The 26,933-nt window shown below is 46.0% G+C and overlaps 1 protein-coding gene across 1 annotated transcript in view; it reads left to right on the forward strand.

Moving 5' to 3' along the window:
• THSD4 (thrombospondin type 1 domain containing 4) overlaps positions 1-26,933 on the forward strand; it is a gene marked incomplete at both ends in the record, with an annotated part of 230,247 nt that overhangs the window by 184,978 nt on the left and 18,336 nt on the right. The window contains 6 exons of the mRNA XM_080691810.1: positions 2,055-2,230; positions 4,718-4,814; positions 8,297-8,572; positions 16,879-17,008; positions 18,103-18,307; positions 18,710-18,883. Coding sequence (XP_080547936.1) covers positions 2,055-2,230; positions 4,718-4,814; positions 8,297-8,572; positions 16,879-17,008; positions 18,103-18,307; positions 18,710-18,883 — 1,058 coding nt within the window. The remainder of the gene's footprint in view (positions 1-2,054; positions 2,231-4,717; positions 4,815-8,296; positions 8,573-16,878; positions 17,009-18,102; positions 18,308-18,709; positions 18,884-26,933) is intronic.

Raw genomic sequence — 26,933 nt, forward strand, 5'->3', positions numbered from 1 at the left:
AGACAGGGATAAAGATGCCTGGAGACTCTCCTGGCCTTTGTGAAGCTCCTTCCTGGGCAGGCTTGATATCTGGGAAGGACCAGAGCAGAAATGCTGCTGAAAATGAGTTTAAGAAAAAAAAGATTCCTTATATTTTTGTGTCACCTCCTGAAAATTTTAAGGATAAATGGGTTTGGGGTTTGCGAAGTGAAACAAAGTGAGCCACAAGTTCATCGTTGTTGAAGTTGGATGGTAAACTTGGAGGTCTATTATACTGTTCTATTTGGGTTTTTTTTTTGTGGGGGGGCTGGCATTTTTTTAATTGAAAATAAATGGCATACATTTAAACTGTGCTTGGTGCCCTCTCCCTTCCACCCCCATTTTCCCTTCTCCCCCTCCCAACAATGAGTGTCCAGGGTAACTATGCTATATTCATACTAATACACATATTCCGATGAAGCTCCTCCATTAATCAACTTGAGCCTTCTTCCTCTCCTATCCTTCCATTCCAACTTTGCTGAGATTTCCCCTCCATTATCTGGAGTCCCTCTGGTATCCCCAATGCTCCCTAGTTTGGGCATATTAGAGAAAACATATGTCCCTTCCCTTTCGGTGCCTGGCTGATCTCACTTAACATAATATTCTCCAGGATTTTCCATCTTCTTGCGAATGCCATGATTTTGTTCTTTTTTATATCTGAATAGAATTCCATTGTGTGTATTTCCCATAATTTTGCAATCCATTCATCTGTTGATGGAGACCTGGGTTGGTTCAATATTTTAGCTATTACCTATTTGGGGTCTTGATAAAAATTTTCATAATATATTACAAAAAGTTAAACTTAAGTATTCTACAAAATGAAAGTATGAAGAGCCAGTGGCCATCACAGGCCCACTATATAGATAGAATTCAAAATAGGAATTTCTTTAAGTCCTATCCCCCATTGATTGGCTTATGAGCTTCAAGGTGCCAGATGTCGCTGAGGAAATTCTACTCTCAGATACCTCCTTTGTTCTCCTTTCAGCCAAACACCTTGTTCTTTTTCCCTCTCTCCTTTCTTATCTCCCTCTTGAGTGTGGACTCCAAAGTACAGACCAGTCAGTAATAGTCCTCATGAACTCGAACAAGTTCCCTCATATCTCTGAGCCAGTCTCTGAAAAATGAGGATAATAATACCTGCTAGGCAATATCATGAAGATTATATCTAACACAGCCCAAAACCTCAAATGCCCATAGAAGTCGGGAAGTAATAAAAATGAATAAAGCCAACCAGGTATAGAAGAAAATCATGAGATCCTCTTGGCCTCTTTTGAGCTTTGCCACCTTTAGTAGACATAGAAGTAGAGAGAATTACCGAGAAAAAAATAATCGATTCTACAAGAGGGAGAAATGCAAGCATGATAATAAATTATATAAACACCTGTATTCATAAAAGAATGAGTAATAAACTGAGACTTAGTGTCAGCACTGAGGAGCAGCAGGGAGTGGTGGGGATTGGGGCAGATCAGAGCGTGCAGGTCCCCTAAGGCAGCCCTCCTAAGTTCCAGCCGATTGCCACCAAGGAGGAACCATGTCTTCCTGTTTCACAAGAGAAGCTCGAGCTCTTAAGTTTCCATGTAAAATCTCCCAGTTCTTAAATTTAGGCTCAATTACAAAAAAATATAAACACTACAGAAGCCAAACCAAGCCTGTCTGTGGTCCAGAATCAGCTGTGGGCTGTCAGCATCCAGCCTCTCTTCTAGGCGACAGTTTCATTTCCTCGTCCTTTGACCTTCCTCCCCTGACTTTCGTCCTTCCCTTTCTTCTTCTATACCCTTTTCTCCTTACCACTCCCACCCTTCATTTTTATATTAAATCCAAATGGAAGAAGAGAATGGGGTGAGCGGGTTAAAGTAGCACTGAAACCCAAGGAGATGTACTGTAGTGCCTAACTCCAGCCCGGGGTGTAGACCATGCCCAGCACATGGATTAATGATGGATTGGATAAAGGAGTAAGCTGGTGCCTGGGGGAGGGGGCAGTTCAGTTTCTCCCCCACCTGGGCTTACCTGAGGCACTATGTCATTTTTCTCAACAGCCTTGCGAAGCCGCTCTGGCCGCTCCATCATCAACGGGAACTGGGCAATTGACCGTCCTGGGAAGTACGAGGGCGGAGGGACAATGTTCACCTACAAGCGTCCCAACGAGATCTCGAGCACTGCTGGGGAGTCCTTTTTGGCCGAAGGTCCCACTAACGAGATCTTGGATGTCTATGTGAGTTTGAATGATCTTGGACTCTTTTCTGGATTTTGTATCTTGTTGCTTCCAAGGAATATACTTAGAACAAATAAGCAACAAATCGTTGCCGGGCTCCATAAAATCATTTTCGGGGAGCAGGTCTGAGGTGCCCCTTAAATGCTTGGCATTCATTGTTACCATTTACCTCTGCATGTACCTCGCTCCCAGAAACCTTAAACTCTCCCAGATGCTTAGTAGCCTCAGAGTTTATGGACCCAGTAAAACCAATTTTACTTGTTGAACCAAATCAGAGACAAACATATCCTTTATTTCATGAGCACTGGATCTGCTCCAGGCACTTTTCTTCTAATGCTAATTTGGCATGTTTTCCTTTTTATGGCAAAAGAAAGCGAATGCCTAATGCAAGATAAGACCACTCACAGCAACCAGCCTTCTTCAAACTCTGCTAAAGCAGGTCAAGAAGGAACCAGGACTCCACACTCCTCTAAAGGAACCAGTAAAACCAAGAGTGACCATATCGAGGCTTACTAGAAGTCCCCAGAAGACAGAATCGTGATTTACTTTACTCGAAACAAAAATGAGTTGTCCAAGAGTTAGAAGTGGTCCCTATTTTTAAGAAAAACCACTAGAAAGCAGTCTTCTGAAAAGACCAGGAAATAAAGACCAGGTGACGAGAAATAAAAGCTTAAAATAACCTTCGGATAAAAAAGAATGATCTCACCCATAAATACGTATATTCTCGCTGTCCCCAAAGCCATGCTGGTCTCCGTGATAGTTGTTATGTCAGAGTTTTTGAAATATTATTAGTTGCTTTATGGTTACTCTTCCACCTCTACCGTTCTGTGTCTATTCCTCCTGGGTGCACGCAGTAGACGAGAAATGACAAAGGAAGCCTTGTTGTGGTTAGTTTGGGATCTTTTCTTTTTTTTTTTTACAGCTGTCCACTTTGGTGGGTTGACTCTGGGTAAATTTCAGATGTATCAGAGGGAAAGAGTCGGGTTGTGAAAGGGCTGCCTGCCGTGGGTGGTCCAGGAAAGGCAGCCAACAATAATTTCATAAAGGCGACAAGCTTGCTCTGGCAGGACCCAGTGTGTTCCTCTCACAGAAGAGGCACAGGAGAGGGATTGGGTGGGGAGAGGTAAGAGACAGAATGGAAAGGGAAGCGAGGAGGTTAGGAGGAGACAATAGAAATCTGAGGTCACACCACTGTGGCCCTCTGGGTCTGTGCTCACCACCTCATTTCTACAACACCCACCAGTCGGGGTTGGCACCTGGTATGAGTAGGTCCTCCTGCCTCTTGGTGATGGATGGGCTGACGACCCATTCCACATGCAGGGAAAAGGAAAGGGTGGTGGCATTCGTGGGAAGAATAGCGCAGGATTCCTCATGCAGGAGAGACTGGGAGATGCTGGCAGGGGCATAGTACCTAAGAAATGAGGTGAGATTCTCACCTTCTCCTTCTCCAGATGAAGAAATTAAAAGCTGTGAGGCTCAAAATCTTGCTCTGGGTTACACATGACTTTGTCCCCTTGCTTGGCTTGTATTTACTCTAGATTCTCCTAGAGACTAGGACTAGACTCCTAGAGGACTGAGAACAAAAGAACAAAGAAAGAGAAACGCCCCCTGACCACTGCCCTGCCCCAAGATGGCCTGGCCACCAGCACACCAGCCAACCGCTTACAGGATGACTCATATCCCTCCCCGTCCTTGCCCCGGAAAAAGCCCCTAGCCTGTAAGGAGGCTGGCTTTCTGAATCTCCTGAGCTCTCTCCCTGGTCAGATGCCTCCTTCCAGGTTTTATTCCTAAATAAAGCCTGTTCCCTGCTGCTGAGCCATGATTTCATTGATCCCATAGACCCCAACAAGGCTGAGGTCAGCACAAAGTCATTTAGCAAAACTGTTTCAAAATAAAAAGGGCTGTGGGCTTAGCTCAGAGTTGGAATGCCCCAAGGTTGCATCCCCAGTACCAAAGAGAAGAGTAAGAAGAGGAGAGGGGAGGGAATGGGAGGGGAGGGGAGGGTAGGGGAGGGGAGGGGAGGGGAGGAGAAGAATCCAACATTCAAGGCCACTTCTGCCAACTTGATTTCAGACTGTCTTACCACCTAGTGTTGATGCAGGTCCGCCTGCAGTGTGAACACATTATCTGTGTGGGACTCGGAGAGTGCACTGAGCAGAACCCAAGCCATCGCAGAGGGTGGCAGAAGCCAATGGAAAGGTTCTGCTGCTGTTAGTCCAGCTTCTTATTTGGAATTGTTAAAAAAAATCTCAACTCTTAGAGTAGTTTTCCTCTGATTTGCCCAAGGATTAAGTTCTTTATTCTTCAAGTGATGAGATGCCATCTGGAAATAGCTTCATGTAATCAGCCACAAGGTCACTAACATGACTAGTGTGAACAAACCTATCCACTGGTGACAGCCTCACTCCCGCCACTGAAACCCAAGCCAGGGCGAAGGGGGATGTGCGCGTGTGTTGCTGACAGTAACGCTGACTTTTCCATCATCAGATGATACACCAGCAGCCCAACCCAGGAGTCCACTATGAGTACGTTATCATGGGGACCAACGCCATCAGCCCACAGGTGCCACCTCACAGGAGACCAGGTAAAATTAAAATCCCTTATTTTCCTACTAAGCCTCTGAGATGCTTCCTTTTCAAGGCCTCTCTTCTCTTCTCTCCTCTCCTCTTCTCTTCTCTTCTCTTCTCTTCTCTTCTCTCTCTCTCTCTCTCTCTCTCTCTCTCATTCAACACAGAGAAAACCCATGGCCACATATTTCAAAGCTAGTAGGCCTTGATATACAGCATGCTTTACTCTATGTCTAAGTCATACTGGTAAGACTGTTTCACTGGCTTGAGTCAAAATGAAGTGTACACCCTGGCCCACCTTTCCAGACCAGCATTTTGAGATGCCTTATGTTGGTTTCCTGTTGCTGCCATAGCAAATTACCTCCAATTTAGTGGCTCAGAACAAGACAAATTTACTATCTCATGGTTCCAGAGGTCAGCCAGAAATCTGAAAAGAGTTTTGTTTTCTTGTTTGTTTGCTTGCTTTTTTTAGGTACCAGGGATGGAACCCAGGGGCAATCTACCTCTGAACTACACCTCCAGCCCTATTTTTTATTCTTTATTTGGAAAAAAGGTCTCACTGAGTTGCAAAGGGCCTCACTAAGTAGCTGAGGCTGTCCACGAACCACAGTCCTCCTGTCTCAGCCTCCCAAATGCTGGGATTACAAGTCTGCACCACCACGCCCAGCTGAAAGGGTGTTTGTTTGTTTTGTTTGTTTGTTTTGCCGGGCCAAAATCAAGGTGCAGCAGGGCCAGGCTCACTCCCAGTGCCCCAAGAGAGACTCCTATTTCCTTATTTTTGCAGCTTGTAGAAGCCACTGTCTTTCTTGGTTACTGCTCCTCCTTTGATCTTCAAAGCCAGTGAGGTAGCACCTTCAAATCTCTGTCCACTCCCACCCCTGTCTGTCATCACCACCATGCATCCTCTAAATCCACCCTCCTGTTTTTTTCCTTCCTAAGGATCTTTGAGGTTAGTTGAGCCCACCCAGATAATCCAGGATAATCTTTCCATATCAAAATCCTTAACTTAATCACATCTGCAAGGTCCCTTTTGCCATGGGAGGTAACACATTTCACAAGCTTCAGGTGTTAGGACATGGCCTCTTGGGAGGAGCATTACCTGTTTGATTTTGGTATGAACCTAAAACTGCTCTAAAAAAAAAAAATATAAATATATTAAAAAAAAAAAAAACCTTCAGCCCCAGTCCCTTTCCAGGAATCCCTCTTAATAATTTGATGAGAGTCTACCTAGCTCCGTTCTATGCATATATAAACGTGTTTGCAGACAATTTGAATATTTGTCTACAGTCCAAAGTGTACAAGGATATCATATAACATCATTTTCCATTAGTCAACTTAAATCCAACCTCAACTTCAGTCTTCTTTAAAACTGGTAGAAAGTTGTATCTCAGTCAGTATGGGAGACATGTGTGTGTACATATACATACATACATACATACATACATACATATATACATACCAAGTATAAGGGAAAATCCTAGAATCTTAGATGGGCCAAAGCATTAGCTGTACCCACTAAAAATCTATCTCTACTGACTCCTCTGAGGTGACTACAGAGCAGCAGAAGCGACTTCAGGAGCAACCTGTGGATACTCAGGTCAGGGCTCTGCCCCCTCCAACCCGGGCTGGTAGCCAGTTCTCCAACATGGCCTCCTCTTGGGACATTTCCTAGCACATTCAAGGGTCCCTGGTGCTTAGAAAACCCAAGACTTGCCGGGCGTGGTGGTGCACGCTGTAATCCCCGCACTTGAGAGGCGGAGACAGGAGGATCGTGCAGGTTCGAAGCCAGCCGCGCTGGCTTACGAGACATGTTTCCAATTTTTTTTTTTTAAAGTATAAAATAAGTCTGGGGAGTGTAGCCCAGAGGTAGAAGGGCTTCCAGAAACCCCAGTACCACCAAAAAAAAAAGAAAGAAAGAGAGAAAGAGAGAAAGAGAGAAAGAAAGAGAAAGAAAGAGAAAGAAAGAAAGAAAGAAAGAAAGAAAGAAAGAAAGAAAGAAAGAAAGAAAGAAAACCCCAGACTTCAAACTCTTACTTCTCCTGTGTTGGAAACGTCTTGTCTAAAAAAAAAGCCCTCTCCACTGTTTCCTTTGACTTTTTCCTATGACAATTTGATTTTTTTCTGTTCCTCCTCCTCCTCCTCCTCCTCCTCCTCCTCCTCCACCACCACCACCACCACCACTACCAATGCCTCTGGATTTATATTGTTCCCCTCACTGAGAGCCCAGGCTTACACTGTGGTAAGGGAGAGAGATCCGGTTTCAAACAGCTTTCGTTTTTCTCTCCTACAAAAAACAAAATTAAAGCAAGAAAATCTAAGAGTACGGCTACCCTTTCAGACTGGAGGAGAAGAGCAGAAAAGATAGAAAACCAAGCACAAATTCACGTCAAAAAGTGGCCTGCCACAACTGTGTGTGTGTGTGTGTGTGTGTGTGTGTCTGTGTAAATACAAACTGAATTCTATGCTTTTTGATCACCAAAGAACTTATCAGAGTCATATCAGCATGTCAGAACACACATGTGCTCCATTCTTTAAAAAAAATGAGTATTTCATTCTGCAGTTGTAGCATAAAATATTTTCATTACTACTATTGGTGAACATTCACATCTGTTTTACTGTTTTTATTTCAAATAATACTTTAGTGACAATACTTAGACCTACAGCTTTATGTAAAAGTATGAGAATACTTGTATGGCCAGTATTCTAGAAATTTACTCAGTAGGTCAAAGGGCATGCATATTTAAGTTTTGCATAGCTAGTGTCAAATTGCCCTTAAACAAACTGGCATCTATTTGTAGGCTCTTCCACAGTGAATGAAAATATGTTTTCCTGTACCTTCAACCAGAAGTTGGGTAACTAGGGTTTCCAAACTCACTGATCCTAGTGTCAGGTAAATAGACTTATTGACATTCTTGTTTCCATCGTAGCACTTTCATCAGGAGGGAAGATGAGCATTTTTGTGTGACTTTTGGCTGGCTGTGTTTCTTTTTATGGAAACCACCCCCTGGCAGTTCTTGCCTACTTTCATATTGAGATGTTCATCTTTTTCTCATCAAGTGTGTGTGTGTGTGTGTGTGTGTGTGTGTGTGTGTGTGTGTGTTATTAGGAATTAAATTCAGAGGCATTCTCCCTCCAAGCTACATCCCCAGTCCTTTTTATTTTTCATTTTGAAATGGCCTAGCTAGGTTGAGAGTCTTACTAAGTTGCCGAGGCTGGCTTGAAACCTATGATCCTCCTGTCTCCGCCTCCCAAGTACTTAGATTACAGGTGTGTGCTACCAAACCCGGCTTCATTCATTTTTAATAATGTTTAACTATTAGAGGAATCAGTATCTGTTTATTTTAAATACTGTATACGTACGTGCAAGTACTGTAGGCTTTGGTGCCGAAGATTAGAAATGATCTCAGCCTACACAACTTCCAATACTGAAGCAATTTCCTTTTTCAGCTTGATGCCCACGCTAATCTTGCTTCTGTGTGTGTGCACTGGCTTCTCCTAGGGGAACCTCTCAATGGACAGCTGGATGTGGAAGGTAGGAGCCAGGAAGACAGAGAAGAAAAAGAGAGGACAGAGGACCAGGCAGACTTGCACCGGGAGACGCCCGAAGTATTCACCTCAGAGTCAGCACAGACCTTCCCGGTCAGGCATCCAGATAGATTTTCTCCCCATCGACCGGACAACTTGGTGCCACCGGCACCACAGCCCCCAAGACGAAGCCGCGATCACAACTGGAAGCAGCTGGGGACAACGGAGTGCTCGACCACCTGTGGGAAGGGTGAGCCTGCTTGTGGGACAGGGTGGGTCCCCGTAGAGCCCAACAAGGAAAGTAGGACCCAAGGGATGTACAAGATGTCCCTTCTACAGACCTGCCTCTGAGATGGTTCATTGGCATGACATTTTATGCTAGAAGTCTCCAAGATGGCCCGCAGGCTTGGTGGTCCCCTAGAAGCACTTACAAGGTACATGAAAGTTTTTTTTTATGGATTTTCTAATCTGTGAAAGTTTACAGATTAGAATCCATAAAGGAAGATGGACAGAGTCTAGGAAAAACCAGGTGCCAGCTGCTGGTGTCTACTCCCCATAGAGCCCTAAGGGAATGCACTTAATTCTCCCAACAGTGATATGTGACAACTCTTTCCAAGCACTGCCAACCAGACATGCTCACCCGGGCTTTTAATGGGGACTAGTCACATAGGCATGCAGCGCCCACATGGTTGACATTAGCTACTCAGCCTTTAGCACCCTAGAAGTCAAACTGATACAATGTGCCAAGGCCACAGGCATACAAAAACAGACTTCCCTTTAAATCATATTGTTAGCATAAATGATCTTGATAAACCCATATGTCATGGTCCAAGATCTTGGACTTAGAAAAACACCAGGGCCAGTCCTGAAGACAGTTTATGAAATGTGCAGGGTTTGAGCAATACAGGCCTGCTGGGTTAAGCCCTCCAGAGCATATATGTTCATTAATAGTCATAGAATAAGCTAAGTGTGGTAGCGCACACCTGAGATTTCAGCACTTGGGAGGCTGAAACAGGAGGATTGCAGGTTCAAGACCATCCTCAGCAATTTATCAAGACCCTATTTGAAATAAAATAAAATAAAAAGGGCTGGAGGTATAGCTCAGAAGTAGAATGCCCCTAGATTCAATCCCCAGTTCCAATAACAATAATAATCATCAACATCATCATCATTATCACAGAATACAGTCACATACTTTATAGTCTAAAAGTTAACATATTATTCAAAGTTATAAATGATCTAGACAAATACCATTTGAAACTCACTCTCAAATCTAAAGATTTCAGAGGAGAAAAAACTCACTGTTGGAGCTTGGAGTATAGTTAGCTAGCTTTTATGTTCACTGATTCCTTTCCACATTCTTCCAGTAAAATCATTTTTTCTTTTTTTTTCTTTTCTTTTTTTTTCTTTTCTTTTCTTTTTTTCTTGCAGTACTGGGGATGGAATTCAGGGGCATTCTACCTCTAAGCTACACCCCCAGCCTTATTTTTTATTCTTTATTTTGAAACACCGTCTCCCTGAGTTGCAAAGGGCCTCTCTAAGTAGCTGAGGCTGTCCACCAACTGCGATCCTCCCGTCTCAGCCTCCCGAATGCTGGGATTACAAGTATGCACCACTGCACCCGGCTTCCGGTAAAATCTTAATTCCAGTTTCATTTATTATCCTTAAGCAGTCATCTAGGACCACCAGAGATAAGCCTGTGGCCCAACAAAGTTAGTTTCATTAACCCTTTGCAAGAAGGAAGAGCAGACACCAGAGGAACCATGGGTGTCTCTCCAAGCAAAAGAAAGGTAGAACTATAGGATTCGGTAGCTGGTGAGAGTTTGGGTGAAATTAAATAAAGCAGGGTTTTGATAGGCGTATGGCAAAGTTGACTGTGTGCAAAGGAATAGGTCTGCACTGTGACATGAAACTCCTTGTGACGTTTGGCTGTTGGACTGGAAATAGATTCTGCTTCTGTTTTCAGGTGTCTCAGATTTTCTTTGCAATAACCCATCTGTGTACTGAGTAGTTACAGTTCCCTTCATATATATGATAATAGCCTCTCATTCTGTTACTGCCCTTGAAACAGCTGTTCTCTTAGGAAAGGTTACTATAGACACAGATTGTATTCCCTAGGACTTTCTACATATTGGGTCACTGCGTAATACACCCCCCCCAAAAAAATTTTTTTTTCCTTTACAAGAGACTTGGATCTGAGAGTATGAAATTTGGAAACTTTGACATCATTAGCACATGGAAAAATATCTCACGACTGCTCTGAAGCTTTCTATCTTTCTCATGGAGTGTTGGTTTAGTAGCTTTGAGAATAAAATGTAGGTCTTTGAGTCTTCTGGGAGCTGGAGTTCTTCCTGCTCAGAACCTCTGTGGTTCCATAGCGACCCAGTAACTAGAGAATTAATTTACAGGAGTTCTATTTCACCAATTTTACTGTGCTCATGCTTGCTACATATGCAAAGACTGTAGACTGGAGAACCATTGAACCTTCTTCTTCTCTGAAAATTAAATGCCTGTGGAATGCACCACCACACCCAGCATCTTTTATAAGGGAAAATTAAATGCCTGTGGAATGTGTCTTGAGAGAGGCAGAAAACTAGGATAATTCTACATTAAGGCCAAAATCATTTTAATGAGATTCTGTGCAGGACATTACAGAGGTAGGCAGTATGTAATGTAATTGTCATAGGAACCCAAGATCAAAATGTATTAATTCCAAAATATTCTGCCATTGCTGTAGCGGAGTGATGCCCATTAAGAGAACCAGATATACTCAGAACTGGGTGAAAGTGAGGAAAAGTCATAAAAAAGAGTGAAAATCATAATCATATGGTTTTATACTAAGGATGGCATATGTCCAAGATTCTTTCCCACCCTGTCCAGTGACTGTAAGGCTGTATTTTGAGCATAATGAGATAAAGACAAAAGCATGGCTGCCAGGCTTGGGGTGCACACCTGCAATCCCAGTACTAGGAGAGCCACAGGTTCAAGGCCAGGCTCAGCAACTTAGTGAGATCCTGTTTCAAAATTTAAAAATCATAGGCAGAGCACAGTTGTGCACACTTGTAATCCCAGTACTTGGGAGGCTAAGACAGGAGGATCGTGGTTCGGGGACAGCCTCAGCTACTACTTAAGGAGGCCCTCTGCAACTCAGTGAGACCCTGTTTCAAAATAAAGAAAAAAAAATAGGGCTGGGAGCATAGCTCAGGGTTAGAATGGCCCTGGGTTCTATCCCCAGTACCACAAAAAAAATAAAAAATAAAATAAAAGAGGCCGAGGATATAGCTCACAGGTAGAACACACCTGGACCTAAGCCTCAGTACCAAAAACAAGACAGAAAGAGAAAAGCCTGGACCATCCGCCAGCTTGTCCTTCACACTGCCCACACAATCTTGTTTTCACTGGATGGGATGCTACTTAGCATCCATCTGCTGATGATACCTCGCGTCAGGTACCTGACAGAGTGGAGAGATTCCTCACCCAAAGGTTCTGGTTATTTTGGCCATCAACAACCCCTCCCTCGACCTTGTGATCCACACTGAGGTATTATCTCTCCCTCTTTACTGTCCTCTGGTGTCTGGCCGGCAAATTCCTGCTCATACTCCAAGACCTAGCTCAGCTGCCACCTCCTCTGGGAAGCTTTCCAATTCTGCAAGGCACTGGGAGACACTTTTCCCCCTGGGATTCACACAGTTGGGGACACATTTTTGTTCCAGCCCTGCATGACTGGGCTCTCTCCATGAGGATTTACTTAGCAGCCTCTGTGCTTGGAGCATAGTGTGCTTTCCCACTGTTCCTTGGATAACATACGAATATACCGTCACCACGTTTCAAATGTCGAATATGTAAAATATTAGAAAAGATGCTGGGTGTGGTGGTGCATGCCTGAAATCTCAATACTTGGGAGACAGAAGGATCACAGGTTCGAGGGCAGCCTCAGCAACCTAGCAAGACTGTGTTTTAAAACAAAAAACAAGCTGGGCGTGGTAGCGCACGCTTGTAAGCCCCACGCTTGGGAGGCAGAGACAGGAGGACCGCGCAGGTTCGAAGCCAGCCGCGCTGGCTTAAGAGACCCTGTTTCCAAATAAAAAAATAAAAAATAGGTGTCTGGGACTGTAGCCCGGAGGTAGAAGGGTTTCCAGGAACACCAATACCACCAAAATAAATAAATAAATAAACAAACAAACAAACAAAGCCAGGCATGGTGGTACATGCTTGTAATCCCGGTACTTGGGAGCCTGAGACAGGAGGATTGCAGTTTGGCAGCCAGCCTCAGCAACTTGTGAGATCCTCTGCAACTTAGTGAGACCCTGTTTCAGAATAATTAAAAAAGAGCTGGGGGTATAGCTCGGAGGTAGAATGTCCCTAGGTTCCATCTCCAATACAGGAAGGAAGGAAGGAAGGAAGGAAGGAAGGAAGGAAGGAAGGAAGGAAGGGTGGGTTTGAAATTCAATCCCCAGTACCACAAAAAAAGAAAAGATGCAGGGGTAGTTTTTACATCTTTATTACACCCTCGCTATTCAATTCCATTCTTGCCTTTACCCATGTTCTATCAATAGCATAAAGAATGTGGATTTATGTATTCAAAAGTAAACAGTCCTTGTCCCTAGGTTTTCATAGGATTGTGTTTAATCTTCTGTGGCAGTGGTTCTCCTTTACACTGTGGACCCTACACGTGTGCACACACAGATTCTCTTGCTAGATTGTGTGGCGTGGAGTTTAGTGTCTGTGGTGCCCGCTGTACGAAATACCTCGCCTATACGTGCACACCACACTTGGCACCTGCCACTCGAGCGTCTGCAGTGATGTCAGCGTCCTCTTCTCTACCCTACTGCAGAGCCCCGAGGCCAAAGAGATGCTCAGCAGGTGCTGTGGACATGAAGCAGAAATGGCGCTGTATTTTCCCCTACCCTGCCCCCTCTGTAGTCCTAACCCTCTTTTTCTTCCATGTGACAAGCGACAGCAGCCCGTGGGTGCTCTCCTTCGCTCCCTCCCAGGTGTGTCCCCTCCAGAGTGACCGCAGCGACCACAGCAGACCTGCAGGAGAGGCCACGCAGCATGGATGAACAACACATGTAGCTCACCTCTCGGTCATCAGCGATGGTGACAAGTGTGTTGTGACCAAGAAATTCCAAGCCCACCAGCACTTCCAGCCCTCTTCTGCAGAGCCCAAGTCTGTGCCTCGGGCAATAGCATCCTTTGTCCCCCACAGACCCTCCCCTCTGCTTCGCAGCGGAGCTGACCACACACATCTATGCCTCCCGTTTTAATAAATGCCTTCAAATTATGGCATCATCCTCGCAGGGCAGCATCAAAAAATGTGACCCCCAACTCCATACCCTCATTGCCAAGACCTCTGTCAGACTCCTGCCTCACCCCACTTGATTCCCACAGTTCCAAGTCTAAAATTATTCAATTTTTTTCTTGAGCTTTCTTAGGTCTGTCTGTCTTTCCATGATGTCTCACTGACCTCTACACTAACCCCTGAGCCCACTACCTACCTATGGAGCAGTTCCTGTCTCCAACTTAACCTACCCCTCTTCTGATCGACATCCCCACATGCAAGCCAGATGAACCAATCCCAGGTTGTTGCTGCTGCCTGCAGCCCAGCCAGCGCCTGTCCTCCCCACCCGGTCCTTGCTTGCCAGCAACTATGGGAATCACTGGACCACCATCTTGAACAAGGAGAGGTGGCCAGGTGCTCTTCTGAGTGACAATCTCCCTTTCTGAAGATATTAAAACTGACCCAAAGAAAGAAACCATTGCAGTCACTGGAGTCAATCATTGTAGACCTGGTATTTCCTCCCCCTCAGAGAGAGAAAGAGCCTCTGATTTCATCTCCTTGGTTCATTTCCATGGGGCGGGAGCACGGACAACACTCGTACAGGGAAGGCAGCTCAAGAGCCAGGCAAGCGGCGGCCATCGGCCAGACGCTGCCAAGCAGGACCGTCCTTCCAGGCACAGAGCATTCCTAGGGTATCCTGTATCCTTTTAGCTACAAATATTAGGTTTCCCCCAATGTGAGTGCCAAGCAGTTGGGATAGTTACTTTTGCTTTTCAATCTCCAAATTTGTAAATGAAAAAGTTAGACCCACATAGTCTAGAGGGAAAGAAATCGGCTTAAATAAGATCTTTCCTTACTCCCTGGATAACTGGTTCCCAAACAGGCACACGGCAAGCTGTAAACTGAGTCCTATTCTTAACAACCCAACATAGCATGCTTAATGTTTGTTGAATTTAATTTTTAAAATCTCCTGTATTTAATGGAAAGAGATATGGAGCTGCACAAAGTTTAATTCCACAAGAGTTTTGCTTCCCGTTAGTTTTACGGTCACAACTGCTTTTTATTCAGGTAACAGTTGGGCTTATTTAGAGCATCATTTTAAATCACCGTCTCAAGTGATAACTGCACAGTGAATTTTTATGACCGGAGTAATTTAAACCAATGGTCGTTTGGTTTAAGGATTCAGAGATGTCTTACAAACTGTCTGGTTTCCTACAAGAACTAACTCTCTGGCTCTGGGACACACAGGTCACTTTGAAAGATCTCTGAAGCACTTTAAGGGCTAATGGCACACTGTAACATTAGTAAGGAGCTGGAGGTCCAGAACATTTAAATGCCTGGCCAAACAGCAACAGAAATCAGAGGAATTTTAGAATAAACTAGTGTCTTCCCAGCAGGAGTGTATCTGGCCCTGTTGGGGGTACACAGCTGTTTGTGAAGAGACCAGACGTCCTCAGATGTTCCTTCATCCTGAATGGCCTCTGGGCTGCTCCTCACTTCTTAAAGTCCCCTGGTGGTACCCTGTGTTGCCAGCAGGTGGCAGTAGGCAGCAGAAAGCAGAACTGAATTGAGAGAAAATTCCACGTCATAAATTCTGGCTTCTTGGCCTGGTGTGGTGGCCCACGCTTGTAATCCCACGCTTGGGAGCTTGGAGGCGGAGACAGGAGGATCACACAGGTTCGAAGCCAATCGCACTGGCTTAAGAGACCCTGTTTCCAAATAAAAAGTATATAAAATAGGTCTGGGAGTGTAACACGGAGGTAGAAGAGTTTCCAGGAGCCCCAGTACCACCAAAAAAAAAAAAAATCTGGCTTCTTGGCCGGGCTTGGTGGTGCATGCTTGTAACCCCAGCATTCGGGAGGCAGAGACCGGAGGATTGCAGTTCCCCGACAGCCTCAGCTACTTAGCAAGGCCCTTTGCAACTCAGTGAGACCCTGTTTCAAAAATAAAAAAGACTAAAAAATAGGACCAGGGGTGTAGCTCAAAGGTAGAATGTCCCTGGGTTCCATCCCCAGTACTGAAAAAAAAAAAAAATCTAGCTATCCAAAATGGTTATATCCTCATTAAGCCAATGAAAGAACTCGTGTATTTTAAATAAAAGCCTGATGCAATTAGTGTTTTTCATCTAAGTGCTAAGAACAAGTGTAAGACCTCTGTAGTAGCTTTTTTTGTCACTGGCAAATACCTGGAAAAACAACTTGGAGGAGGAGATTTATCTGGCTCACAGTCGCAGAGGTTTCGGGCCCATGGGCACCTGGCTGCGTTGCCCGGGGCCCAGGGTGATGGCACGGTGTCATGGCAGAGGGTGCAGCCAGAGAGCAGAGCGGATGAAAGAGAGTCCCTGCGGTGCATCCCCAAGGACCCACTCCCTTCAGCGAGGCTCCACCTCCTGCAGTCTCCACCACCTCCCCAGAACGCCATCAAATCATGAAGCCACCGACAAATCAGAGCCCTCATGATCTCTCTGGAGACCAGGCCTTTAACCTATGAGACCAGGGACCATTCTAGATCTAAATTCTAGCAGGCTCTAATAGTCTTTCAACAAACTCGTACCGAGCACCTGCTACTCTGCTAGGTCCTGGGGTTACAGAGTAACAGCTGGTCCTGACCCTGAGGAGCCCACCATCTCACAGGAAGCAGACCCACCACATACTGGAACACCACTGGACTCGTGCATTCTAAGAGGAATATACAAAGAGCAGCCCGAAGAGACAAGGCAGCTGCTCTCCTGGCCATTCTTAAATCTGCTTCCTTCCTCACTTCAGCCTGTCTCATACACACACTTGGTCCAGAAGGCCAGTTGGTCAGGCAGGCACTCTTACTCCAGATTAGGCACCGGGACATCCCCCTTCCCCAACACACACGCACACCCCTGCTCAAGCCCGGCCCTTTCTCCAAGGCACAGCTGGATGTCTCCAGATCACTCTCCCTTCAATGTCTCCAAAAACCTCAGAAGAGCCCTCGTGTCCAGTGCACCATCCCTCCCCTCCCTAGTGATCTCTCCCATGACCCTGAATTACAGTGAAAAGTCTTTCTGTCTGCCTTTGAACATATCCACACCCCACGTCCACAAATAGATCCTAAGTTCTTGGAGGCAGGAGCTGTGTGTGGCCCTTCTTGAACACCCACGGTCCCTAGCAGCGCAGCCCTGTGAGCCCTGTGTGTCCACACAGGGAGCAGGGGAGTGAGGGACTGCCTGAACGCCTGCTCCGTCCCCCGGAGCCTGGCTCGCAGGCGTGCAGGGCTGTCCTCAGGGGCTCTCCTTGTCGTTGCAGGCTCGCAATACCCTATTTTCCGCTGTGTGCACAGAAACACTCATGAAGAGGTTCCAGAGAGCTACTGTGACTCCAGCATGAAGCCAACCCCTGAAGAGGAACCCTGCAACCTCTTCCCCTGCCCAGCTTTGTAAGAGGCCTGTCTAGGTCGCCTGCTGTCGGGTCCCTTCTTGTTGGTGTGCCTGAAACCCTGGCAGCAGATATAATCTAAGTTTTAAACCAGTTTAAATCTGATTTAGAAATACCTGATTGAAGCCGGGTGTGGTGGCGCACGCTTGTCATCCCAGTACTTGGGAGTCTGAGACAGGAGGATCTCAGGTTCACAGCCAGCCTCAACTACTTAGTGAGGCCTCCGCAACTTAGTAAAACCCTGTTTCAAAATAAAGAATAAGCCGGGCGTGGTGGCGCACGCTTGTAATCCCTGCGCTTGGGAGGCAGATACAGGAGGATCACATAGGTTCGAAGCCAGCCGCGCTGGCTTAAGAGACCCTGTTTCCAAATTTAAAAAAGTATAAAATAGGTCTGGGAGTGTAGCCCAGAGGTAGAAGGGCTTCCAAGAACTCAAGTACCACAAGAAAGAAAAAGAAACCGATAGCCTTCAGCAGGTCTGCACGCTGAGCAGGGAGCCTGCCCTTTGGAAGGTGGGGTAGTCGGGATCTCACCTGGTAAGGACAACAAAGAGCGAAGCGAGAGGAGGGGGAGCCAGTGTCAACGGTGCTGGAGGTGAGCTGAGAACAGAGAAAGGGTTGAAAGGCGGCCTGGAGACGCCAGGACACCTCGGCAGAGGTCTCGGGCTGGTTATCGAGCCTTCAATAGGATGCTTCTAGAAGAACAGGGGAGAAAGGCCCTAAACGGTGAAAAGCGAATCCTCTGAGACCGCGCTCTTAGCCAAGTGCACAGCGATGTCACTTTCAGTCGCTGAGAGTTAGGACGGTGGAGGAGGAGACGGGAGACAAATACGGGAGAGTGAGGAGTAAGAACCGTCGGAAGCCCATTGCTTAGTCCCAAATGGGTTTATGTTCCACAGGTAGTAGGCCTGCGGAGTTGTTGGGTTTTGTTTGGCTGGCCCCACAGAAACCCTCTGTGCCTTCTCAGTGCCCCACAAGCCTTGGTCATGGGGACACAGCAGGCCCAGCACGGCGCCTCCCCCCTTGCGGTCCGTGCGCTGGGCCTACGGCGCCCTCCTGCTAACTGAGGCCTCTCTCTCCTCTGTTCCGGAGCCAGCTGGGACATTGGGGAGTGGTCGGAGTGCAGCAAAACCTGCGGCCTAGGCATGCAGCACCGTCAGGTCCTGTGCCGCCAGGTGTACGCCAACCGCAGCCTGACGGTGCAGCCCTACCGCTGCCAGCACCTGGAGAAGCCCGAGACCACCAGCACCTGCCAGCTCAAGATCTGCAGCGAGTGGCAGATCCGCACCGACTGGAGCTCGGTAGGGCGGCGGGCTCCCTGGGCAGCACCACCTCCCCAGGGAACAGGGGACCCCAGGCTGACCCCAGCTTCCCAGGAGCAAGCCCATCCCCGGTGCCGGACACCCCAGCACAAGGCCGCTGCTCCCTAGAGACCCACAGCTGGCTCGTGGCGAGCCCTCGGGAGTCCCGGCCTACAGGCCTCACCTGTCCACCACTTCTGGTCCTTCTCTCTCACCTATAGATGGCAAAACGGAGGCCCAGAGGAATAGAGTAGGCAAGATGTCATCTAGGAAGGTCTTAGGGAAAGGCCTGTGAGGTTTCTAGGCTCAGATCCTCCCCCGTAGTCACCAGCACGGCAGGGGACCCAGCAGCTCAGGGGCCTCTACCAGGCCCTGGGCCTGACGCCAGCTCCTGTGCCGTAGTGCTCCGTGCCCTGTGGCGTGGGCCAGCGGACCCGCGACGTGAGGTGTGTTAGCAACATCGGGGATGTGGTGGACGACGAGGAGTGCAACATGAAGCTCCGGCCCAGCGACATCGAGAACTGTGACATGGGCCCCTGCGCCAAGAGCTGGTTCCTCACGGAGTGGAGTGACAGGGTGAGTGGGGGGCAGAGCCCCGACAAGTGCTGTCCAGTGGGGGCTGCGGGTCCCCATGCGTCCCAAGCCACAGAGGCACACGGTCTCAAGGCGGATTTCTGACTTTGGAAAACAGGCCCAAAGATTGATTATTGCATGTTCCTGTGAGGACCAAGGGGCTTCAGGATTGAGAGGCAGGGAGGAAAAAGAACTAGCTTAATGCTCCTTAGCACTCCACATGATTCTAAAGTCATACAATATTATATAGAGTGAACAATTACATCACACCTGCCGTATGTTTTATGAGTGCATTCTACCTTTGACCTATAACCCCAACCCCCCCCCTTTTTTTTTTTGGTAGTACTGGGGATGGAACCCAGGGGCATTCTACCTCCAAGCTACACCCTCAGCCCTATTTTTTATGCTTAATTTTGAAACAGGGTCTCACTGAGTTGCAAAGGGCCTCACTAAGTAGCTGAGGCTGTCCACGAACCGCGATCCTCTGGTCTCAGCCTCCCGAATGGGGGGATCACAAGCGTGCACCACCACACCTGGCTTTTATTTTTTATTTGAAACAAGTTCTCACTAAGTTGCTGGGGGCCTCGTTACTTTGCTGAGGGTAGCCTCGAATCTGTGATGCTCCTTGTCTCAGTCTCCCAAGTACTGGGATTTCAGGTATGCACCACCACACCCAGCTAGGCTAGGCTGCCTTCCCTGATTTTTAATAACTAAAAACATTTCACATACTATTCCCTCCCCAGTATCCTGCCTCCCTCAGGCTCTGAGGTGCCAGGTATCAAAAACTAACTCAAGCTGAACGTGGTGGCACACGGTTATAATCCCAGCATTTGGGAGGCTGAGACAGAAGGATCCGGGTTCACAGACAGCCTCAGCTACTTAGGCCCTTTGCAACTCAGTGAGACCCTGTTTCAAAATAAAGAATAAAAATAGGGCTGGGGATGTAGCTCAGAGGTAGAATGCCCCTTGGTTCATTCCCCAGTACCAAAAATAAATAAATAACTCAAAAGATGGGCGTGGTGGTGCACGCTTGTAATCCCAGCATTCAGGGGGCTGAGACAGAAGGATTGGGGTTCTCAAACAACCTCAGCTACTTAGTGAGGCCTTCTGCAACTTAGTGGGACCTTGTTTCAAAATAAAGAATATTTTATTTTTTAATTTGAGCTGGGGGTGTACCTCAGAGGTAGAATGCCCCTGGGTTCCATTCCCAGTACCACAAAAAAAAAAAACCTCAGACATATATAATTATTAGCCCACCTGTTTCCTGTATGCAAAGAAAACCAGTAATACTTTGAGTTCATTTGCCAAAGGCAAAAATAGAGTTTATCTGTGAAAGGGATTCTGGAGGTGAACAAGAGGGGAGGGCTGCTTTATAAAGTGGGTGCACCTAGTACCACTAAGTCTATATGTACAAATGGTTGAAATGGCAAATCTTTTTCCTTCTTTTTTTTTTTGTACTAAGGATTGAGCCCAGGGACATTCTATCCCCAAACTCCCCTCCCTGCCCTTTTTTTAATTTTTATTTTGAAACACGGTCTCACTCAGTTGCCAAAGGGCTTTCCAAGTTGCTAAGGCTGGCCTTGAACCTGTGATCCTCCTGTCTCAGCCTCCCACGTACTGGGATTACAGGCGTTAAGTCACCATGCCCAGTTTACAATGACAAATCTTATGTATATTTTACTACAATAAAAGATAGTCTGGGGGAGGGGAACACTACGCAAAATTAAAGAGCATACCTTGGAGACGGGAGAAGAGAAAGGGAAAGGAGATGTGGAATGCCCCTTGACCCTCTCCCTCTCGTTGCCATGGTGACCCAGGCTGTAGGATTGCTGCCGGAGAGCAGAGGACAAACCTGCAAACGCAGCCTCTGCTCCACCCCTGAGATCTCGCAGAGCTGTGAGCCAGTCCTGGGCTCCTCCCCAGGTAGAAAGCTGCTGGCGCCAGCACCGAGCCCTCAGGATGCCTGAGTCTCTGAAGTAGCCGGGAAGGGGCACCAGCTTATTGGTCTCGGAGGCTCCATCAAAGCAAAACAGGAGAAGCAAGAGATGGAGCTCAGCCCCTACTTCAGAGCCCAGAGGCGGCTTCCCAGGCCTCCTGCGTGCTCTCCCTTTCTGAGCCCTGCATTGCTCACGCGGTGCAGGAAGGTGTTGGCCAGGTGGCTTTGCTGGGCCAGCAGGAGCCGCCTCTTCAGCATCCTGACCTGAGTCGCCCAGGCTCTTGTCTGATTATCAGTCAGTTTCCTCTGGTTCCTCTGCAGCTCTGGGTGCTGAAAGGTTTCCTTTTACACTGAGCCAAAGCGTTTCCTGCCGACTCCTGCTTGCTCCGTCCAAAGTCCCAGCGCCCCCTCTTTACACAGAAGCCTGTGGCATCTGGGGACCCCTTCCACTTCTCTTGGCTAAAAAGCCATAGTTGTTTCTTCTCATTCTTGTGTGATTTTGTTTCTGTATCTCTAGCCATTCCAGAATCTATTTGCATTCACAGTAAACTTGATGAATTTACTGGCTAAGACGTGGATACGAAGATGACGGGTTTTTATTTTTATATTACACCCAGCATAATTTGAAGTTTTTAAGCAACACTCCCCACTTTTTCATGCTCATAGATACTCTACACATAAAACTTTACGAACTTGCACCTATTTTAAGGATATAAATGATAATGCATGTGTAATTTACTGACCTATTTTTTCCATTTACACATAATAAACATTTCATGGTATTAAAGGCCTTTAAAGGTATAGCTTTTAATAAGAGTAAGTTATTGTATAACTTTAGTTATCCCCTATTTCTAAATATTTGAGAGGGTTTTACTTTCACTTTTTTACTTACTATTTTTTATTTATTTAATTTTTTTTTTTTTTTTTTTTTTTTTTTTTTTTTTTTGGTGGTACTGGGGTTCCTGGAAGCCCTTCTACCTCCGGGCTACACTCCCAGACCTATTTTTTTATATTTTGAAACAGGGTCTCATAAGCCAGTGTGGCTGGCTTCAAACCTGCACAATCCTCCTGTCTCCGCCTCCCAAGCGCGGGGATTACAAGCGTGCGCCACCACGCCCGGCTCCAACTCTATTTTTTATTCTTTATTTTGAGACAGGGTTTCCCTAAGTTGCAGAAGGCCTCACTAAGTAGCTGAGGCTGGCTGAGAACCTGCGATCCCCACCTCTCAGACTCCCAAGTACTAGGATTACAAGTATGTGCCACATGCCCAGCTTACTTACTAGTGTGTGTGTGTGTTTGTGTGTGTGTGTGCGTGTGTGTGTGTGTGTGTGTGTGTGTGTGGTACTGGGGTTCCTGGAAGCCCTTCTACCTCCAGGCTACACTCCCAAACCTATTTTATACTTTTTATTTGGAAACAGGGTCTCTTAAGCCAGCACGGCTGGCTTCGAACCTGTGCAATCCTCCTGTCTCTGCCTCCCAAGCGCGGAGATTACAAGCATGTGCCACCATGCCCAGCGGTGACTATCCTTTTAAAATATCTCATTTAAAATAGTAAATAAGCCAGGCATTTGGGAGGCTGAGACAGGAGGATCCAGGTTCGCAGACAGCCTCAGCTACTTAGTAAGGCCCTTTGCATCTCAGTGAGACCCTGTTTCAAAATAAAGAATAAAAAACAAGGCTGGAGGTGTACCTCAGAGGTAGAATGCCCCTGGGTTCCATCCCTAGTACCAAAAAAAAAAGGATAGTCACAGCCAGACATGGTGACATATGCTTGTAATCCCCAGTACTTAGGAGGCTAAGACAGGAGGATCACAGGTTTGTGGCCAGCCTCAGCTACTTAGTGAGGCCCTCCACAACTAAGGGAGAACTTCTTTCAAAATGAAGAATAAAAAATAGGAATGGGGGCATAGCTCAGAGGTAAAATGCCCCTGGGTTCAATCCCCAGTAACACAAAAATAAATAGATAAATTGATAGTCTCTGAATATCTTATACATAAATCTTTTTTTTTTTTTTTTTTTAGTGGTACTGGGGGTGGAACACAGAGGTTTTCTACCTCCAAGCTATACTCCCAGACCTACTTTATACTTTATTTGGAAACAGGGTCTGACTAAGTTGCTGAGAGCCTCACTAAGTAGCTGAGGCTGGCTTCGAACCTGTGCGATCCTCCTGTCTCAGCCTCCCAGGTGCGGGGATTACAAGCGTGCGCCACCACGCCCGGTATGCATAATCTTGATATGCACTTTTTATTTCCCTAAAATAGTGCCTAGGAAGTGGAATTATTGAACCAAATGTTATTAATTCTTTTAGAACTCTTAATACAAGTTGAACTGGGCATGGTGGTGCATACTTGTAATACTAGTACTTCGAAGGCTGAGGCAGGAGGATCACAAGTTCGAGGACAGTCTCAGCAACTTAGAGAGACCCTGTTTCAGAAGAAATAAAATCAGGCTGGGAGTATAGCTCAGGGTTAGAATCTCTTTGATTCAATCCACGAAAAAGAGAGGGAAAAAAATGGAAAGGAAGACATTTTGAAAAAGTTTGCTTCGAAAGATTTCAATTTAGAACATCCCAAGCAATGACTAAGAGATTTTTATAATAAGTTTATTGTAGTGAATCACTGTGGCTTTTTAATTCCATAACTACTTTCTCAACTTTCTGAAAAATGCACTAGACTCAGGATGCCAATGTGCAGAAATTTAAAAAAAAGAAAAACTATGTGGGTAGGAAAAAAAAACTCACAGTGATTCATTCCTCTGTATGTCTCCTTCTTATTTAGAATAGCAAAATTCTCAAAAAAAAAAAAAGAATAGCAAAATTCTACATGTAAATTTTCCAAGGATTTTCACACTGGCCATTTCCCTTCTGATAATGGCATGTGCATTCCCCTTGTAAATTTGCTTTTTATTTTAACACAAGTATTTGCTGCACATAGCCCCTGGCTTAAAACTGTAAGTAGAGCAAAGAATGAGTGCTTTCTTCTCCTATTTATTCTTCTATTTAGATAATTTTTTATGGAAAAGTTGCTTTAAGCCAGGTAAGTTTGGTGCTAGAGTATAAGTAAATAATTTTTACTTTGTCTACCCCCTGAATAGATAATTATTCCCTAAATTGCCATTGTGTGTGTGTGTGTGTGTGTGTGTGTGTGTGTGTGTGCGCGTGCGGTTTTGTACTAGGGGTTAAACCCAGGAGCACCCATCACTGAGCTACACCCCAGCTCTATTTTAGTTTTGTTTTGGAGTTGAGTTTAGTTTTGTTTTGTTTTGTTTTGGAAACAGGGTCATGCACTGTCCTCAAACCTACAATCCTCCTGTCTCAGCCTCCAAAGTACTGAGACTAGAGGTGCGTATCACTGTACCCAGCCTACACGTGCGTCCTTATTTAGACTCGTGGAGGGGAGGAGTGTACCATGGTATGAGGACAGCTCTTTAACTTTGGCGCCATCTTGGTGGCCACTACTGACTTCACACTTGACCTTGAGAGGCTGCAGACTCTCAGCTTCAGGTTCCTCCGTAGCGTGGCGAGTGGGCACCGAGGGATAACACATTGGAAGCCATGGCCGGATGAGGCTGGCACCGGGCAACTCCCTGGGGGCGGCTTCATTCCCTCAGGCTCTGTGTCTACACTGTGTCCACCAGTTGACCATAAAAGGGGTTCAGACCCCCAAACGACTGACTGGCTGATGACAGTGTTCCACATTTGAATAGTTGCTTTATATTAAAATGATGCCTTTAATTTCAGTACTTGGGAGGCTGAGGCAAGAGAATTGCAGGGTCAAGGCCAGCACCCAAGGACTTAGAAAGACCCTATTTCTTTTTGTTTGATTTTTGTTTGTTTGTTTTGTTTTTCCAGTACTGGGGATGGAACCCAGGAGCATTCTATCTCCAAGCTATACCCCCAGCCCAATTTTTTATTCTTTATTTTGAAACAGGGTCTCACTAAGTTGCAGAGGGCCTCACTAAGTAGCTGAGGCTAGCAGAAAACCTGTGATCCTCCTGTCTCAGCCTCCCAAGTGCTGGTACTACGAGCATGCGCCAGCACACCTGGCTCAGAAAAACTGTTTCAATTTTTTTTTTTTTTTTGCGGGTCTGGGGATGGAACCCAGGGGCATTTGACCTCTGAGCTACACCCCCTGCCCAATTTTTTATTCTTTATTTTGAAACCAGGTCTCACTGAGTTGCAGAGGGCCTCACTAAGTAGCTGAGGCTGTCCGCGAACCGCGATCCTCCAGTCTCAGCCTCCCAAATGCTGGGATTACAAGCGTGCGCCACCACGCCCGGCTTGTTTCAAATTTTAAAATTTTAAAATGGGATAAGGGTGTCGCTCAGTGGTAGAATGCCTAATTCCTAGTATCACAAAACAAACAAAACCTTGTTGAACTTTAAACAATATAGTTTTCCATTACTGAGAATAAGCATGGACTGAGCATCTGTTGGATACAAGCATGTCCGAGACACGACGCAGCCTCTGATTCACTGAGCTCAAGAGGAAGAGACCAGATTACACATGGCGGCACATGTGTGTAATCTCACCTGCTTAGGAGGCTGGGGAAGGAGGATCAAAAATCTGAGGCCAGTCTGGGCGACTTAACAGGACCCTGTCTCAAAGTAAAAGTAGCTGGAAATGTAGCTTAGTCGTAGGGTGCTAGCATCCAGGGGGCAATGAGTTCAATCCCCAACACTTCAAGAAAGTAATTTTTTTTTTTTTTTCGGAACTGGAGATTGAACCCAGGGGCATTCTCTCTCCGAGCTACACCCCAGCCCTATTTTTAATTTTTTATTTTGAAACAGAAACAGGGTCTCACTAGGTAGCTGAGGCTGGCCCTGAACTGGTGATCCTCCTGTCTCAGCCTCCCAAGTACTACGATTATAATAAGCATGAACTACCACGCCCAGCTTAAAAATAATTTTTAAAAAATTTAAAAGAGGGGGAAACCAGAGAAAATGAGGTTAAAGTTCACAAACATTTAAGGGTCCAGAGTGTATGCTGTTGCTCAGTTTAAAATTAATTAATCTAGCCGGGTGTGGTGGCGCACGCTTGTAATCCCCGCGCTAGGGAGGCGGAGACAGGAGGATAAGTGCTGGTTCAAAGCCAGCTGCGCTGGCTTAAGAGACCTTGTTTCCAAATAAAAAACATATATATAAATAGGTCTGGGAGTGTAGCCTGGAGGTAGAAGGGCTTCCAGGAACCCCAGTACCACCAAAAAAAAAAAAAATTAATTAATCTCATCCGGGCATGGTGGCACACACTTGTAATCCCAGTGCTTGGGAGACTGAGACAGGAGGATCGCACAGGTTCAAAGCCAGCCTCAGTGAGACCCTGTTTCCAAATAAAGTATAAAGATAGGTCTGGGAGTATAGCCCGGAGGTAGAAAAGCCCCTTCCACCCCTAGAACCACCATAAATAAATAAATAAATAAATAAATAAATAAATAAATAAATAAATAAAATTAGTCTCTACATAAATGAATTGAGATTATAAAACCAGCCTGAATTTTCCCTTCAGCTTCTCAGGCTTTAAACTCTGCTGACTTTAATGCCTCACCTGGAAAACACCGTTGTAGCTACTTTTCACTGAAGGTCATCTTTATCTGACTTTTCAGTCTGATAATTTTATTTATTTTTTAGTTCTACAAAACAGTGACTGGTTTAAACATACATTCAATTTTTAGTCACAACAGGGAAAAAAAAAACTTTCAGAAAGTCCACCAGCCTCACTTTTGTGATTACTAATTTCTAATTAAAATCAGAAAAGATTGTATTTGGTGAATAAATTATAGGAGATGATGCCTGAAACCGAAGTTCAAGAACAGTTATCAGAGCCTGGCCATCCTTCAGGAAGCAGCTGGACCAAGGGGGGCATGTCACCGGTGCAGGCGTGGGAAGATTGCCTGGAAATCATATGTATGTCCGTGTTTTATCAGCCCAGAAGGGCCATTAGGAGTGAGGTTCTTTTCTTGGTGCCAGAGCAGACTTGGGGCTTCTTCTAGGGACATCGTTCTTTGCCTTGCTTTGCCTGGAGGTTCTCCTCCCACCCCTCATTTCCCTCCTGGGCCTCCTAGGCCAGCCCCAGTGCAGCTAGCTCCTTTCCAATTCAAAGTTGTCATGCTTTGAGCTGCC

Source organism: Muscardinus avellanarius (genome assembly GCF_963383645.1).
Source record: "Muscardinus avellanarius genome assembly, chromosome: 3".
Taxonomy (NCBI): domain Eukaryota; kingdom Metazoa; phylum Chordata; class Mammalia; order Rodentia; family Gliridae; genus Muscardinus; species Muscardinus avellanarius.